The 15,746-nt window shown below is 34.5% G+C and overlaps 1 protein-coding gene across 1 annotated transcript in view; it reads right to left on the bottom strand.

The window, feature by feature from the left end:
* Window positions 1-1,528: 1,528 nt before the first annotated feature.
* CTNNA3 (catenin alpha 3) overlaps window positions 1,529-15,746 on the bottom strand; it is a 1,506,614-nt gene continuing 1,492,396 nt past the window's right edge. The window contains 1 exon segment of the mRNA XM_058544370.1: window positions 1,529-2,936. Within this exon segment, the coding sequence (XP_058400353.1) occupies window positions 2,649-2,936 (288 nt within the window). The 3' untranslated portion in view covers window positions 1,529-2,648.

Below are 15,746 nucleotides of genomic sequence, written 5' to 3'. Positions count from 1 at the left end.
ACAGGATAAAGCAAATGTATCATCAGAAGAAGCACCAATCTCTGTGATGTGATTTCAGAAGATGTATTGATGGGCAACCAAGCTATCACTCTCGTTAAGAAATTTCTGCCATTCCCCTGCAGGAGAAGGGCTTCAATATAAATATATCCACCACATCCTTCCTTACTGATTAGATCCATTTAACTATGCTTTATAACGCAAAGATTTGTTAATATATTTGCTGTTAATTTTTCTTGTGTATAAGCATTTGTATTATTAGCAGGTTTGAATCAAACTAAATCTTGAAATGCCGCCCACTACAGGAATTCACTCAGGAGGACAGATGTCTTTCTCAGCTCTGTGCATCTGGTTCTTATCACACCTTTGATTACTACAGCAGATTTTACTCCTGGCACATTCTCCAAGTTAATTTTTACATTGTTTGGTTTAATCATAGTTGTTTGCTTTGAGCTAAGCTGGAAATCCACGTACTTTGAAGAGGAGGCCTTGTTCACATCTTGTTTTGGGTAAAGAGTCATTTTTTTAAAGATATAGAGGTTATTTGGTAATTGTATAATTTCAAGTTGTTTTTGTTCTTTTGGCATCCAGTGCAGCATTCTAAACGCCAACCTGTGGAAAGCTGATGTAGAATCAAACGGACATTAGAATTTCTAAATGAGACTCTTCCAATTCTTGAGCATGTGGCTTTCGGAACTAAGATATACAGCTAGCAGTTTGGTGATTTTTTAAAAATTTATTTTTTCAACTAAATTATAAATTCACACTGAAAAAAGGATGTGTCATAGATGTTACTCTTGCATTGTATACTTAGAGCAGAAAATAATGGTAGCATTTCAATAAAAAAAACTCCTTATTTTGCCTCAATTATCTAGATAGCTCTGGAAAATAGAATTAGCTGGATTCCATAATTCCTTTCTTCACTGCCTTCCTTTTTAGGGAGTGGTCTCTGTCCGGAAAAATTTTGTGGGCCAGTGCATAGTGCAAGACAGGGAGGAGCTTACTGCTTTCACCTCCTAGGAAGTGTATGTGCTGAGCCCAGGCAACCCAGAATTTTGGAATAATGAAATAATTTACTACAATAACAGGAAGTTAACATTTCCCCCATAATTCATAATGACTTGTTAAATAAATGCTTTCCCCATACCGTTTTGCTCAAGATATCATATACATCATGATCTCAACCTTTATGCATTTTTATGTTTCACACATTCCTTTCCCCAAATTGGTCCTCCTAACACCCACAGGTGCTGCATGTTTGAATTCTACTTCATCAAAATAAGACGGCATGGTTGTTGAAACAACTCATCAATGACAATGTCGTAAAAAGTGAAGTTACAACTATAGTATCATTTTGATAAAGTAGAATAGAGAATGCATGTTTAAAATCCTGTGAATGGGAATTCTATGCATGAGAAAAAGTGAAACTGAAATTTAACTACTCCAAAGAGCCAGAGCAAGAGCGAGAGCATGAGTGTGTGTGTGTGTGTGTGTGTGTGTGTGTGTGTGTGTGAGTGTGTGTGAGGGGGCGGGGGAGAAGCAATGCACTGGACTCTGAGACTACTGTGAAGTCCATTATGAACTCAATTAGGGATGAGCACAGTGACTGGAATTATAAAATGACCTCAATGACTTTTATTTAAAAGAATGTTATTAAAGTCACTCCAGTTTCATTGCCATTAACTCTGCTTCATAGTTCAATGGTACAATTCACACAGTTATATTTTACTCAATGCCAAAAGGTTTTTCCAACTGGCCTTTTCTGTTTAATTATAATTGCAAGCTGATACAAATGGGTTTTTAGAGTCATGCAGAACTCCTTATATTTCTGTCATCATAACTCACTGGGGGATATAGTTAGATGTCTCATTTCCCCAGTGGGTGGTAACTCTTCCTCCATGTTTGCACTCTGATGGACCCATTTAAACTCAACACTCATTGTGCAGAACTGCTAAACACGATGGAACCCTAAAAGGCATGTTGTGGCATCAAAGCTCATTGTAACCTTATAATGTTAATAAATTGCTTCATTAATAATCAAGGCTAACTTAAAAATCCAGGAAGTAGCTTGACTGCTCAAGCTTGGTTAGTTTCTGCTGAATGTTAGTGTAATCAGTTGACAATAGATACAGATATCTACAGATTGACATTTTTTTCCTATAGTCACACACGTCTGTCAGGTCAGATCAGGTCACGTAAAGAAAATATGGAGATTAAATGGGAAAACATTTCATGAAGTTTTTTGTTTCCATTGAAAACCAAGTCAAGAGCTCATGTCAATGTTTTAATTCAAAATGAAAACTGAGTGTACACAAGCTATTACACATGAACAGGACTCACTTTAGTCTCCTATGTTCATTTGGTAATGAATGTGAGAAATTCTCTGTGATGGTAAAGGCTAAATGACACCTGAAGTTTTCATTCATTCAACAAGCATATAATGACTACTTATTAGGTGCTGGCCATATAGAGATGACAATGACAAGATCCCAAATATATGTTGCTAATGTTGGTTAAGCCTCCAATGTTTTACGTTATTTGTGGATTAAACTCTAAAAGTTAGTGAACTCACGGAACTAATCAAGTGTAAAAATAAAGCAGTGTGCTTAGCCAGGACTTTATAATATAGGCACAAGAATAGAACAATGGTTTCAGTAGACATGTCTTCCTCTAAATTCACTCATGACTTGCACTGGGTGGATTTTTTTCTTAGCCGAGCCTCGTCTGACAGCTGCACAAGTTTCCTCTGGCTTCTCTCTTTTAATCAAAGGTTTTTTTGCAGGAGCCTTCATTCTCCACATCACAACTGGGTGCCGGGGCCCAGTAGGACTCTGAATTCGGATGATCTTGGTTGAGGCAATGTAAGACATTTTCACTGTTTGCACTACGGCGTTCATTAAATTTTTGGCTGCTTGGATCAAGGAGGTAACGCTGTCCAACTGTGGGGGGAAAAAAGAGCTATTATTCAAAAATGTAATCAGGAATTTAAAAAGATTTAATGTTACAGAAATTGAAATGTGATATTTTGTTTTTATCCCAGAAATGAATGTTAATCTCCATTTTATATATCTATGTAAATTATCTACATCAATCCATCTATTTTTGATCATTTATTTATCTATTTATCTGATACATAAATAGATCCATATTCCATCTTCTAAGGTGATAACTTAGAGAGATTAATTTCTTTCTCTTGGTTTTCAGAGAAATGGATTCTATAAATTCTATATAATATCGCAAGGTCCAGATGGTCACTGCTTTCTTTGTAATGAATTTCCCAATTTCCAGGAGTAACACTGAGCCCTTCCTATAGGAGACGACTATCCACAATAAAAGCTATATTATGTCTAAGTAAATTTATAAGAACAGCAATGGAAAATTCTCCCATCTCAGGGAATTTATAGTTTAAGATAAATATCATACACACATTCAGGTGTACACACTCATGTATACCACTCACTTTCATGAATATTTCCTAAATCATTCCAGCTAAAAGAGTCTCTTTTGTAAACACAGAACTTTTAAATGGGTCATGCAGTGTGTTACAATAGATAAAGCCAAAGCTTTTCAGTCAAATAAATTTGGGTGTAAATTTCAGGTCTGCTATTTGATATCTTGGACAAATCATTTAACCGTTTTCATCCTAGCTTCTCCAGATAGTAAATAGGAAAAAAACGCTTATCAAAGTTAAATAATATGTGTAAAGAACCTAGTAGAATGACTGCCAAATACTTGATTGTTATTAAATATCATTTCTGTTGTTTCTTACGAAGACTGACAAAATTGCTTAATTTTGAAGCTGCACTAATGAAATTACTAAAAGAAACCTTTTCTCACATGATTCTGTTTTTAATTGTTACGTTTTCTGGGTTGTTCACAAAAACAATCTCAGGGGAAAATGTGGTGATATTCCTAGAATCTTGCAAAATACCTTAGAGCTGAGCCAAGTTGGTTCATGTTTATACAACTAATGCCTCTTCCATTAGTTTAGTTTGGCAGATTGTCATCCACAGGTAACTCACACAGAAAGATGTGCCTCCACTGTCACCTCCCTGTGACGTGTGCTGTCAGGGTTGAGACTCAAACTCTGGCTCTGTAGTTACTAAAATTCATCAGCCGCTGCCTGGTCTGAGTTTTCTGCCTTTGCAGTTCGAAGTCTCATCTCACATACAGAATAAATGAGTGAAGGAAAGTAGTGAGCTGAGGTTGCGTGCCTGGGGCAGCGGTCTAGCTGGCTGCCTCCTAGGGAGAAAACTTAATTAGCTCCATTATATGCCAAGCTCTAACTCCTGAAAAGGTGACACCAAAAAATATGTAGTTTGAGAGGCAGTAATACTTGGCAACTACACATCTTTAAGTCTTTTTACTTGTTGAAGCCAGAAATGTAAAATCTGTGCATGTGGCAGGAATGACAAATGTTTTGCAAACATTAGACAGGATTTCATGAAGCACTCACGCGTATTTCAGAGGACACTTAGAGCTTCTGAACCTGTACGCAACTTAAAAAAAAAAAACGAGACTTTGAATAGAATAACACACTTTGTTATTAATGTTACTCTATGGACAGATTGCAGGCTAAAATCTGTCCTCTAATAATTAGCAATTTTCATTAAAAACATCCTGGAGCTAGTTAGATTCTCAAAGTAGTTTCCAATCTCACCATAGGAAAAAGAAAGTTTTTCTAAATGATGAAATAATGTAAATAGTATTGAGAATCCTTGGTAATTTTCTCTCTCAAACATGAAAATACTTGGTTTACTCCAAAGCTCTGTGCTACCATAAAGTCTTCCATGGAAAAGGTCCTAGGGACTGCTGTCTCTCGGGATTTCACCAGTGGCCTTTGGCGTTCCCACTCTAAAACTAACATTCTCTTCTCTTCTTTTTGACTCTGTAAACTTGTCATGTATAGATTGTATTTATTTCCTTTCCTTTTGATTTCTCCATATAAGTGGTACATATAAACCAGTCTAAAGAGAATGTTTAAGATCAATCCAGGCCTTAAAATGTGGAAACTGTATTGTCTTCTTTCCTCACTGAATCAGCAAAGCCCTGTCTGTGCCATTGTGATCTCTTATCCTTTTATTTTAAAATCCTAAATGGCTGTAGCAAAATTTCTCCTCTGAGTGATCAGAAAAACCAGAGGACAAATTATCCCCCTAGGAGAACATGAAGACTAATTTTTTTGTGTGTGTGTGTGTGAGGAAGATTAGCCCTGAGCTAACATCTGACAATCCTCCTCTTTTTGCTGAGGAAGACTGGCCCTGGGCTAACATCCATGCCCATCTTCCTCCACTTTATATGGGATGCTGCGACAGCATGGCTTGACAAGTGGTGCGTCGGTCCGCGCCCGGGATCTGAACCGGCGAACCCCAGGCAGCCGCAGTGGAGCGCGCGCACTTAACCGCTTGCGCCACCGGGCCGGCCCCAGTGAAGACTAGTTTTGCAGACAGATTAGGACAATTGCTGAAAGAATACTGTTATTTCATGAAGGAAGCTTGTAAGACATTCTAGGAGGATCTTTGAGGTCTGAGAGGTCTGTGCGCTAGTATGCATAACTCTCTGCTATTAGCCAAATCACAGGCCACACGAGCAATGGGTATAGACAAGCCTAGCAAATGGTAGGGAATTTTGTCTGAGGCTCAAGCAGTGGCTCAGGCCTACTCATAGAGAATAAATGCACAATTTCATGTCTGCAAAAATTATTATAAATCCTCCAATCCAGGATTCTTCAAGGGAAGGTTTCAATAGAATCTTCTTTGTAAAAACAAAGGCAAATGTGAGTAAGGTAAGGCACCACTTTAGGGTCTCTGTGTTCAATTTATTGAACAAAGTTTTCTGAATTTCACAAATGTACCTGTGCAAGACAAGAATGTTAATTTACTCTAAAGGTCTGGTAGAGTAAACCAAGCAACCTGTAAAACTCAGGTCCAAAGATTCTCTTATCATTAGAAATCATTTTCATCAACCGAAAATTCTTCTAGACAAATGTAACTTGAGATGTTTACCGTAGAAGGAGCTATTTTCCCTAACACCTGGTGACATTCCTCTCTGATCTAGTTGAAGTGTTCTTGATCAAGGTTATCAACTGAGAACAAGAATGGCTTCTAAGGCCCTCAAACCTCCTGAGGTTCCATGTAAGTATTTGCATGCACGTACATATAAGCAGCTTCTTATCTACCCCTTTTCCATAAAAGGGGACAGGTTTTAAATAACTTTTCAAAGAGGATTTTGACCTAAATTAAAGGTCTCTGTCCTTGACAAATCAGAAATCTGCTCTCCTACCATAGTAAATAGGAAGATAGCTACCTTTCCTATGCTGTTGACTTGTGCTTGTTCTCACAACACTGGTGTGGCTTGCTGATCTATTAATGTCACAATAAGTTTCTCAATATTGTCTATGTCTAAACATAAATTGGTAAGTTCTGCCTCTTTTTGCTGAGAATCTAGATGAACATAAAGTGATTATATTAGTAAGCTAGCTTTTTAACAGCAAGATGTATTTTGCAAACAATGCAAATTATGATCATCTAAATAGAGTCCTACTCAATATTATCAGTCTATAGGAATCTTAGTTCATTTTATTGTAGCGTCTCTTCTGTGCTTTGTGGTATGTACTTTGTGATTTCAGTTAAGCTACAGTATAAATTTGTCCAGTTCTAAAAATGTTTTCCGACAAAAGTCTCCGTCCTACTTAGAGATATGTCTACAACCTTTACTACAGAAAAGGAAGAGTTTAACAACACAAAAGATATTTTCTTTTTCCTCACAAAATGTCAACTTTTTGACCATGTGACCAATGTTCAGAGAACATCTGAATCTTTTTACAAAAACTAACATTAAATACCTGTGATGTAAGTTTTCCACAACTACATCAACATGGAATGTCTGCTGGAAAGTCCTTGTCAAAATTCTAATTATTGTAATTATTGATAGCCAAGATGAATATTTAAAAAAAGACATATTAGTTATTCCTTCTTTTAATTTTCTAGTTTCTCATCTATATTACGTCAGAACACCAGAATGTCTTACACTCATACTATAGGGCTTGAACTCCCCCTATTCTGGATCCAGATCTTTATCAGATACATGCTTTGCATGAGGATGCTGAGCCGAAGCGAACCTCCCTCCCATTGATGTGGATCTCATCTCCTTGCACCTGGGCTGTCACCTGGGGAAAGCATAGCTTCCCAAACTCTGTGTGAACTGCCATACCAACTAATGCTGATGGGGCTCCTGTGGAGAGAAAAGCCTGATATTGCCTGGAAAGATATAATTCCTATCCCATAAACTTGTGGGTAACCTGGTGCCAAGTGTAGCCTATGATATTCTTGTGAGTCTCAACATTTACCTGAACTTAAAGACCCCTGGTGGATGTTGCACCTGCACAAAAGCAATACTTGAAAGTCAAATGTGTGGACTTTGGCTTCAAGTATAACAGCTTATAATAATTGCTAATATTGATTGTATGCTTCCTGTATGTTGATGCTGTTCTAAGCAGTTGACATAAATTAATTCACAGCAACACCATGAGGTAAGTACTACTGTTATCTCCATTTCATAGATGAGAGAACAAAGGAACTGGAAGGTGTGGTAGCTTGCTCATGGCAACACGGCTATTAAACAGTAGAGCTGGAATTTGAGCCAAGGCACATGGTTCAAGTAACTGGTGCTCTTCCCGCTGCACAGCCCTGTCTCTCAGGAAGGTGTCACTTTGAATGCATATTTATTTTCAGATATTTAATCGTTGGAGAAATTGCACTAACATTAATACAATGTATAAAATTTAAAAATTGACTACCCAATAACTGCTTTGGGAAAGGTTGTAGAATTTTTGTAATCCATTTTGGTACTAAGAAAAATGAGGCTATCTTACTTGCCAAGGTACTTTCTTGGGACGGTGGTTTGTTAATGTTTATACTCCATCATTTTCCAAGTAGTGCTTTTTTTGAAATAGCAAACAGAAATACTCAGTCATCCTTACACGCCCCAAACCATTTAAAGACTTTTAAATTAGGACTACTTTCTAATTAAACATTTTAAAATTTTAAAATGTGGATCTCAATAAACAAATCAATAAGGCAAAGAAAAACCACAAACAAATCATATTACAGCTTCTAGGACACGGAATTGTGTAATATTTATTTCATCTTTAAAATGTTTCATAGTGTAAATACAAACCAAACTTTTTTCTGATTCTCAAATAAAATTAAATCAGTTTGTCTGCCTTTGTTTTGTAATAAAAACCAGGATTTGGTCCCCTGAGCTTGGAGTTTCTATTTAACCCTTACTTAGTTTTGAAGTTCTCAGTTAAATTATTTGGAAATAAGGATAGTACAGGTAATGTAAAAGGGCATTATGTACATGTGTTGGTAGATAACAAGTGAAAGCATAAATAACTCTTTCTAAAATATTTAGAGATGTTTATAGTCTTTCTAACTTATAGGTGCCATTTTCATCTCTAGAAGTAGTTGTGTACCACAGGAAATGCTTAAACACATATTTGTTAGCAAAAATACATCATCTAATTCAATATGTTTTTATTATCCACCCTGAACCTCTCTGAGGACCTAATTTTATCCCCATATTTGCTTAACACATTCTTTTGTTTCTGAACAGATTTTTAGAAGAATGGCCTCTATTGAAAGCGTTCTCCCTTTTTAGATGCATTAAAAAATGCTAAACAGCCAGGCTGGCTTAATGTAAAAATCAAATAACAGGCTTTGTTAATGCTAGTCAAAATGGAGTTACCTATTCAAATTGAAATTGTCAAGCTTATAATTAAATTGAGAAGGTGGCTCCTTCTTCGAGTATGAAGAGTTATTCCAATGGACCACTGATAGAATTTGCATAGTAAATTTGTCCTTTTCCAATTCTCCATTAGAATATGATAACAGCAAAAGACAATTTAAGTTGAAAGAGGGAAAAATCAATGCATAGGATAACTAAAGAAATTTTAACACTACTGAGAGGGCCAGACATGAAACGAAAGACGGCATTTATTCAGTTGTAATCTTGTTCTGTCAAAAAGCACTTCCAAAGCTAATTTTTTTCTAAAGCACATACTCTAGGCTAAAAACATCTTGTATCATCTTAAAAGGAAATAATTACAAACACAACACCAATTCAGGTGGCTACTCAGAATGCCTTTTGATTCTATTTGCAATGGCCTGCTATAAATATATTGTTAGTAATATTAATGATTAGCTATCCTTCAACAACATTGACTTAAAGGCCAATGCCTATCTGAAGAACTAATTTCCTGTAACAATTACAGCCCAGGTACTAGTTACACAGATTCCGAAAAATTAGTATATTCTTTCCTATGTAGAGCTAGCAGTTTGGGCTGGGTTTGGCGTGATTCTCTCCATATTGATGTTTCAACCTGTGCTTTCTCTTCTCTCCAGCATCAGGCAGAGAATTGACTTCTGCTCTCTCCATAGACATCTACTGATGATATTCAGCTGACATCTTAACGATGATGCAAGAACTCTGGGCTGAGAGTAAGAAAGCACTGGTGTGGGTCTTAGATCTGACACTCATCTCTTGCATGAACACAGGCAAGAAAAAAAACTAGGTTGTGTAAAGCCAAAAGTCCAAATGGCATTAGTCTTCCAATCCATGCAAGGACATCCTGTCTACAGCCTGTTCACATTTTTGCTATTTTTCAGCCTCTCTTGATCATCATTATTCTATCATTTTAACCCTTCTGTTAGCAATAGTAAACATTTCTTAGCTTGCTTCTCTCTGCTACAAACATCTAGTAGAAGAGAATTGTCCATGTCACCGGTACTGACCCACAGGTGACCCTCTACTGCTCTTAGAGAATCTCCTGATTGGGAAAATGGGTTTCTAAATAAATTGATTTGCCATGAACCTGAAGTTGACAGACAATGCTTTTTGTGTCTTAGGCAATTATTGCACTCATTCTACCCAAACACTATTTCAAATTTCCACTCTCATCAAACCTCTGACATCTCATATTCTCACTTATTCTGCAGGTTATTTCACTTAAAATAAATATAAAACAAACAAGCAAGCAAACAACAACAATAAAATAGAAACAAAAATAGAAGCAGCAAAATGCCACTGCTTGAACCTGTTCTTCATTCTTATCCATTTCCACTAAAATGAAAGAGTTATCTCTTTTTTTCTCTATAACCAATACTTCTACTTGTACTCTAGATTCTATTCCTTCTTTGCTTTCTCGGGACTTTGTACAATTAGTAATTCTTTTCTGTTAATGCATCTTTGTTCCATTCCTTTTTATTGGTTTTTTCACTGAAGTATGTAAATATTTGTAAAAGCCTATCCTAAAATATAGCCAGACTTTTCGAAAGGTTTTCTATATTCCCTGACACTATTTTCCTCACTTCCTACTTACTTCTCCAGCAATCTAACTCTTACTTTCACACAAAAAGTTTTCCCTTTTTTTCTAGTAGACATTGATGTAATACAGATGTATTAAATATATATGATATAACATATAATTAAATATATTATATAATATTAGTATATATTTAATTAAATATAATTTTATATAATATTAATATATGTTTTCTACTATATCATACTACATGTATGTTAAATATGTAACATATATTAAATAATTCAATATGTAACTTGCATATCTGATTTCTTTCAATCAAATTTCATTTATGAGATCAATTAATTCTCATTCTGGTATAATATTCTATTATGTAAAAACATCATAATTTATTTATCCATTTTACTGTTGATGGACTTTTAAGTAATTGGGGGCTATTATGAGGAGCAATTTAGGAATATTCTGGTACATGTATTTTGGTGAAGAAATATATGAAATTTTGTTGTGTATGTACATGAGAGTGCAATTGCAGAGTCATAAAAATGCACATATTCAGTTTTGTTGGATACTTCCACAGACTGCCAAAATGCCCCTGCAAATTTATACTTCCACCAGTAATACATTGTTACGTCTTCACCTACACTTTTTTCTCCATATTTTTCACCTTAGCCATTTTGGCAGTTTTATAGTTGAGATTTTAATTGGCACTTCATTGATAACTAATGAAGCTGAGCATGTTCTCCTATATTTACATTAACCTGCCTCTAGAGACCTTGCAAAATTCACTTAATAATATAATTTTTACATATTTTTCTAGATTCTATTGGCTTTTCTATGTACACAAACATGTCATCTATGAATAATGACAATTATATTTCTTCTTTTTCATTTATTTTATCTTTTTTTCCCTTGCAGTATTACATTAGGTAGAACTACCAGTACACAAATGTTGATACCAGGTATTTTTGATTCATCTTTCATCTGAGAGAGAATATTTTCAATATTTTAGCATTGATTTCTTAGTTACCTCATGGACTAGATGTTTATTTTTATAAATATCCTGGTAAGGGAGGATTTTCTAGTTTTCTTTTTACTATTGATTTCTAACATAAAATACTATTGTAATTAGAAAATAAGATCTGAGTGATTTTAAAATATAATATTTGTTGAGGCTTTCTTTAGACCCAACATATGGTCAAATTTGATATATGTCAGGTACACTAGAAAGGAATGTAAATTCTAGTATTGTTATGTCAGTGTTGTATTATGTCAATTAGCTTCCTTGAGCCTCTTTTCAATCAAGCCCATTCCCATCCCAGTATCAGGCAACACTGATCTGTTTTGTGTCACTGTAGATTTGATGTACCTTTTCTAGAGTTGCATATAAATGGAATTTTACAGTATGTACTTTTTTGTGTTTTGCTTCTTTCACTCAGCGTTATAATTGTAAGCTTCACCTATGTTGCTCCATGTATCAGTAGTTTATTCTGTTTATTATTGAGGAGTATTAAATTTTATACATATACCACAACTTGCTAATCCATTCACTTATTGACTGACATTTGGTTTGTTTACAATCTTTTATTATTATGAATAAAGCTCCTATGGCCATTCTTGTACAACTAATTCGTAGATAGGTTTTTATTTCTCTTGGGTAAATACCTAGAAGTGAAATTGCTATGCTGTATTTTAAGTGTATGTTTAACTTTTTAAGAAACTATCAAACTGTTGGCCAATGTTATTTTACCATTTTAAATTCTCACTAGCAATAATACAAGTTACAATTACTTTATATCCTGAGCCCTACTTGGTATTTTCTTTTTATTATTATTTATTTATTTATTTTTCCCCTAAAGCCCCAGTAGATAGTTGTATGTCATAGCTGCACATCCTTCTAGTTGCTGTATATGGGACGCGGCCTCAGCATGGCCAGAGAAGCGGTGCGTCGGTGCGCGCCCGAGATCCGAACCCCGGGCGCCCAGCGGTGGAGCGCGCGCACTTAACCGACAAGCCACGGGGCCGGCCCCCTACTTGGTATTTTCAATCTTTTTAAATTTTAGACATTCTAGTGAGTATGAAGTGAAATGCCACCGTGGTTTTAAGTTGCTTTTCTCTGATTACTAATAATGTTGAGGATGTGTTAGAGTACTTAATGAACATTCACATATTTTCTTTAATGAAATATCTGTTAAATATTTTATCTCATTTTTGGACTATCTTCTTTCTATTCAGTTCTAGCATTCTTTATATATTCTGGATACAAGTCCTTTGTCAGATATATGTATTACAAATATTTTCTCCCAGCCTGTGATTTTTCTTTTCGTTTTCTTAACTGAGTCTTTCAAAATGCACAGGTTTTTAAATTTGATGAAGTCCAATTTATCAATTTTTTAATTTTATGGTTAATGATTTTTTTGTCCTATTAAAAAATGTTTGGCTACCACAAATTTACTAAGATTTTCTTTTATGTCTTCCTCTAGATATTTGAAGTTTTAGATTTATATTTAAGGTTATGCAAACTTTGTACTGATTTTTATTTAAGGAGTGATATATAGTACATTTCTTTTCATATAGATATCCAGTTGTTCAAGCATCGTTTGGTGAAAATACTTTTCTTTTCCTTTTAAGTTATCTTGCAACCACTGTTAAAATTAAATTGATCATATACGTGTGGATCTATTTTTAGACTTTCAATTCTGTTTCATTTCTATGTTTACTTCATGCCAGTACCATACCATCTTGAATACTACAGCTTTATATTAAGTTTTGAAATAAAATATATTAAATGTAAATTTGTTCTTTTTAACAATTGATTTAACTATTTTAGGTCAACTGGATTTCTACATAATTTATAGAATCAGTTTGATAAATTACACAAAAATGCCTATGGGGATATTGATTGGGATTATGTTTAATATATAGATCTATCTGGATAGAAGTGACAGTTTAACAAGATTGACTCTCAATGTACGAACATACTATGTATAGCTCTCTACTTTTTTGTGTGTATGTGTGAGTAAGATCAACCTTGAGCTAACATCTGCCAATTCTCCTCTTTTTGCTGAGGAAGACTGGCCCTGGGCTAACGTCCGTGCCCATTTTCCTCCACTTTACATGGGACACTGCCACAGCATGGCTTGACAAGCAGCGCATTAGTGTGTGCCGAGGATCCAAACCAGCGAACCCCAGGCCGCCGCAGCAGAGCGCGCGCGCTTAACCTCTTGCGCCACTGGGCCGGCCCCAGATCTCTACTTTTTAAGGTTTAATTTCTTTCAACAAGAGTTTATAGTTTTCAGTTTAAACATCTTGCATATATGATGATAAATTTTCCCCTAATATTTTGTTTTTGATGCTACTGTAAAAGTTATTTTGAAAATTTTATCCTCTGATTTTTTATTGCTAATATATAGAAATATAATTGATTTTTTTTGTTGGTATTGTTTTGTAGTTTGGTTTGTTTCTTGCAACGTTTCTGCAGTCCACAAATTGTCTCCAGGAAGAAATCTTGGGTGAATGTAGGGCTCATCTTGCTTGTTTCCTTCTCTCAGGGATTACAGGCTTCTAATATTTATTGTCCAATATTTGAAAATAGTTGTAATATATATTTCATTCAGTGTTATGGTTGTCATGGTAACAAGGAAAGTCTAACCTCAGTTACTATAATATGCTAAGAAGGAAAAGTCCAGTTCTGTGAATTTTTAAAAATACACACATTTTATATTGTGGTATTGGGTTCATAGAGATTTATAATCATGTGACAGTCTTAAAAAGACCTTTTCATCACTGTAAAATGCTCTCTCTATGTCTAGTAATTATATTTGCTTTAAATTCTACTTTGTATGATATTAATATAACTGTATCAGCACTCTTTTGATTAATGCTGGAAGAGCATATCTTCTTCAATCTTTTACTTTCTACTTTTTTTTGTCCCTATATTTAAAATGTGTCTCTTTTTTAAATATCACACAGTATTTCTTTGTTCCAGTCTGGAAATCTTAGTCCTTTATTGGCTTCTTCATTTACCTATATGTAATATAATTACTAAGCCAGGTTATGTTTATAACTATCATTTTGCTATTTATTTTTTATTTGATTTATTTTTGTTTATCTATTTTTATCTTGCCTATTTCTTTTGGGGTAATGAAATATTTTATATTACTCCATTTTGTCTCTCTAGTACCTTCTCAGTTATATTTACATTTTAACTACTTTTGGTTACTCTAAAGATTAAAACATGCTTCTTTGATTTACTAAATTTTAATATAAAGTAATACTTTTAACACTCTTCTGTAGTGCTAGAATCATAGAAAATTTGAATTCTACTTACTCATTTTAATTTTTACAATATTCTCATTATTCCACTAAATTCTATCATTAAAATTTGGAATTTTAATTCCAAATATATTTTAAACTCAATAGGGCAATTGTAATATTACTTTGTACAGTCAGCATTTTTATTTTCGCACATATGTGTTTTTTTTTCTTGCATTTACATGTTTCTATTTTGCAAAATTTTTCTTCTGTTTGAAAAACTCTCTTTAGTATTTCTTTTTGAGATGGCCTGATGGTGAGAAATGCTCTCAGTTTTTATTTTTCTGAAAAGATCTTTATTTGAGCTTTATTTCTGAAGTATATTTTTGTTGGTTATAGAATTCTACATTGGCAATTGTTTTCTTTCACCTTAAAGATGTCATTCAATTTTCTTCCAACTTCCATCATTTCTCCTGAGAAGTTAGTTATAAGTTTTCGTGACTCTCCTTTGAAGGAAACAGGTCTTTGCTATCTTGTTGCTTTTAAGATTTCAGCTGACTTTATCAGCAGTTTGACTATGATGTACCTAGTTGTAGAACTTTTTTCTTTTATATCCTGCTTTAAATCCACTGAGCTTCCTCAATTTGTGAGTTGATCTTTTTCTTCAGTTAGGGAAAATTCTAAGCAATTAATTCTATGCAATTATTTCTTTGAATATTGCCTTTGTCCCTTTTTCTTTCTTCTTCTTTTGGAGGTCCAAATACATGAATGCTAAATATTTTGTGCTTGTTCTACATGTTTCTTATCTGGCTTCTCTAGTTGATGTTGGTGGAGCCATTCATTTATTGTAATCTACTACATTCTACCCAGAAATGGAAGCTTATGTATTACAGTGGACATTTTAATCTTTATCCTTCAGAAATTCTCAGTATTCAAGACTTCTAAACACTTTATCCCTCTAAAAACCTTTCTTCCCTGGTTTCAAGTAAACATAGCCTAGTTTATCCATTTACCTCTCAGTTTGTTCCATGAAGAATTTCACCGTGCAGAATATTTTCTCCAGATGTTCCTTAAATATTAGTGTTTTAAGCACTCCTTTTTTTCCTCAATCTAAGCCCACTTATGGACTCCCAAGGCTACAATTACCATTAATTTGCTTATGATTATGATTCTC

This window comes from Diceros bicornis, chromosome 6, assembly GCF_020826845.1.
Source record: "Diceros bicornis minor isolate mBicDic1 chromosome 6, mDicBic1.mat.cur, whole genome shotgun sequence".
NCBI classification, from domain to species: domain Eukaryota; kingdom Metazoa; phylum Chordata; class Mammalia; order Perissodactyla; family Rhinocerotidae; genus Diceros; species Diceros bicornis.
This window is presented reverse-complemented; position numbering and strand designations above follow the sequence as displayed.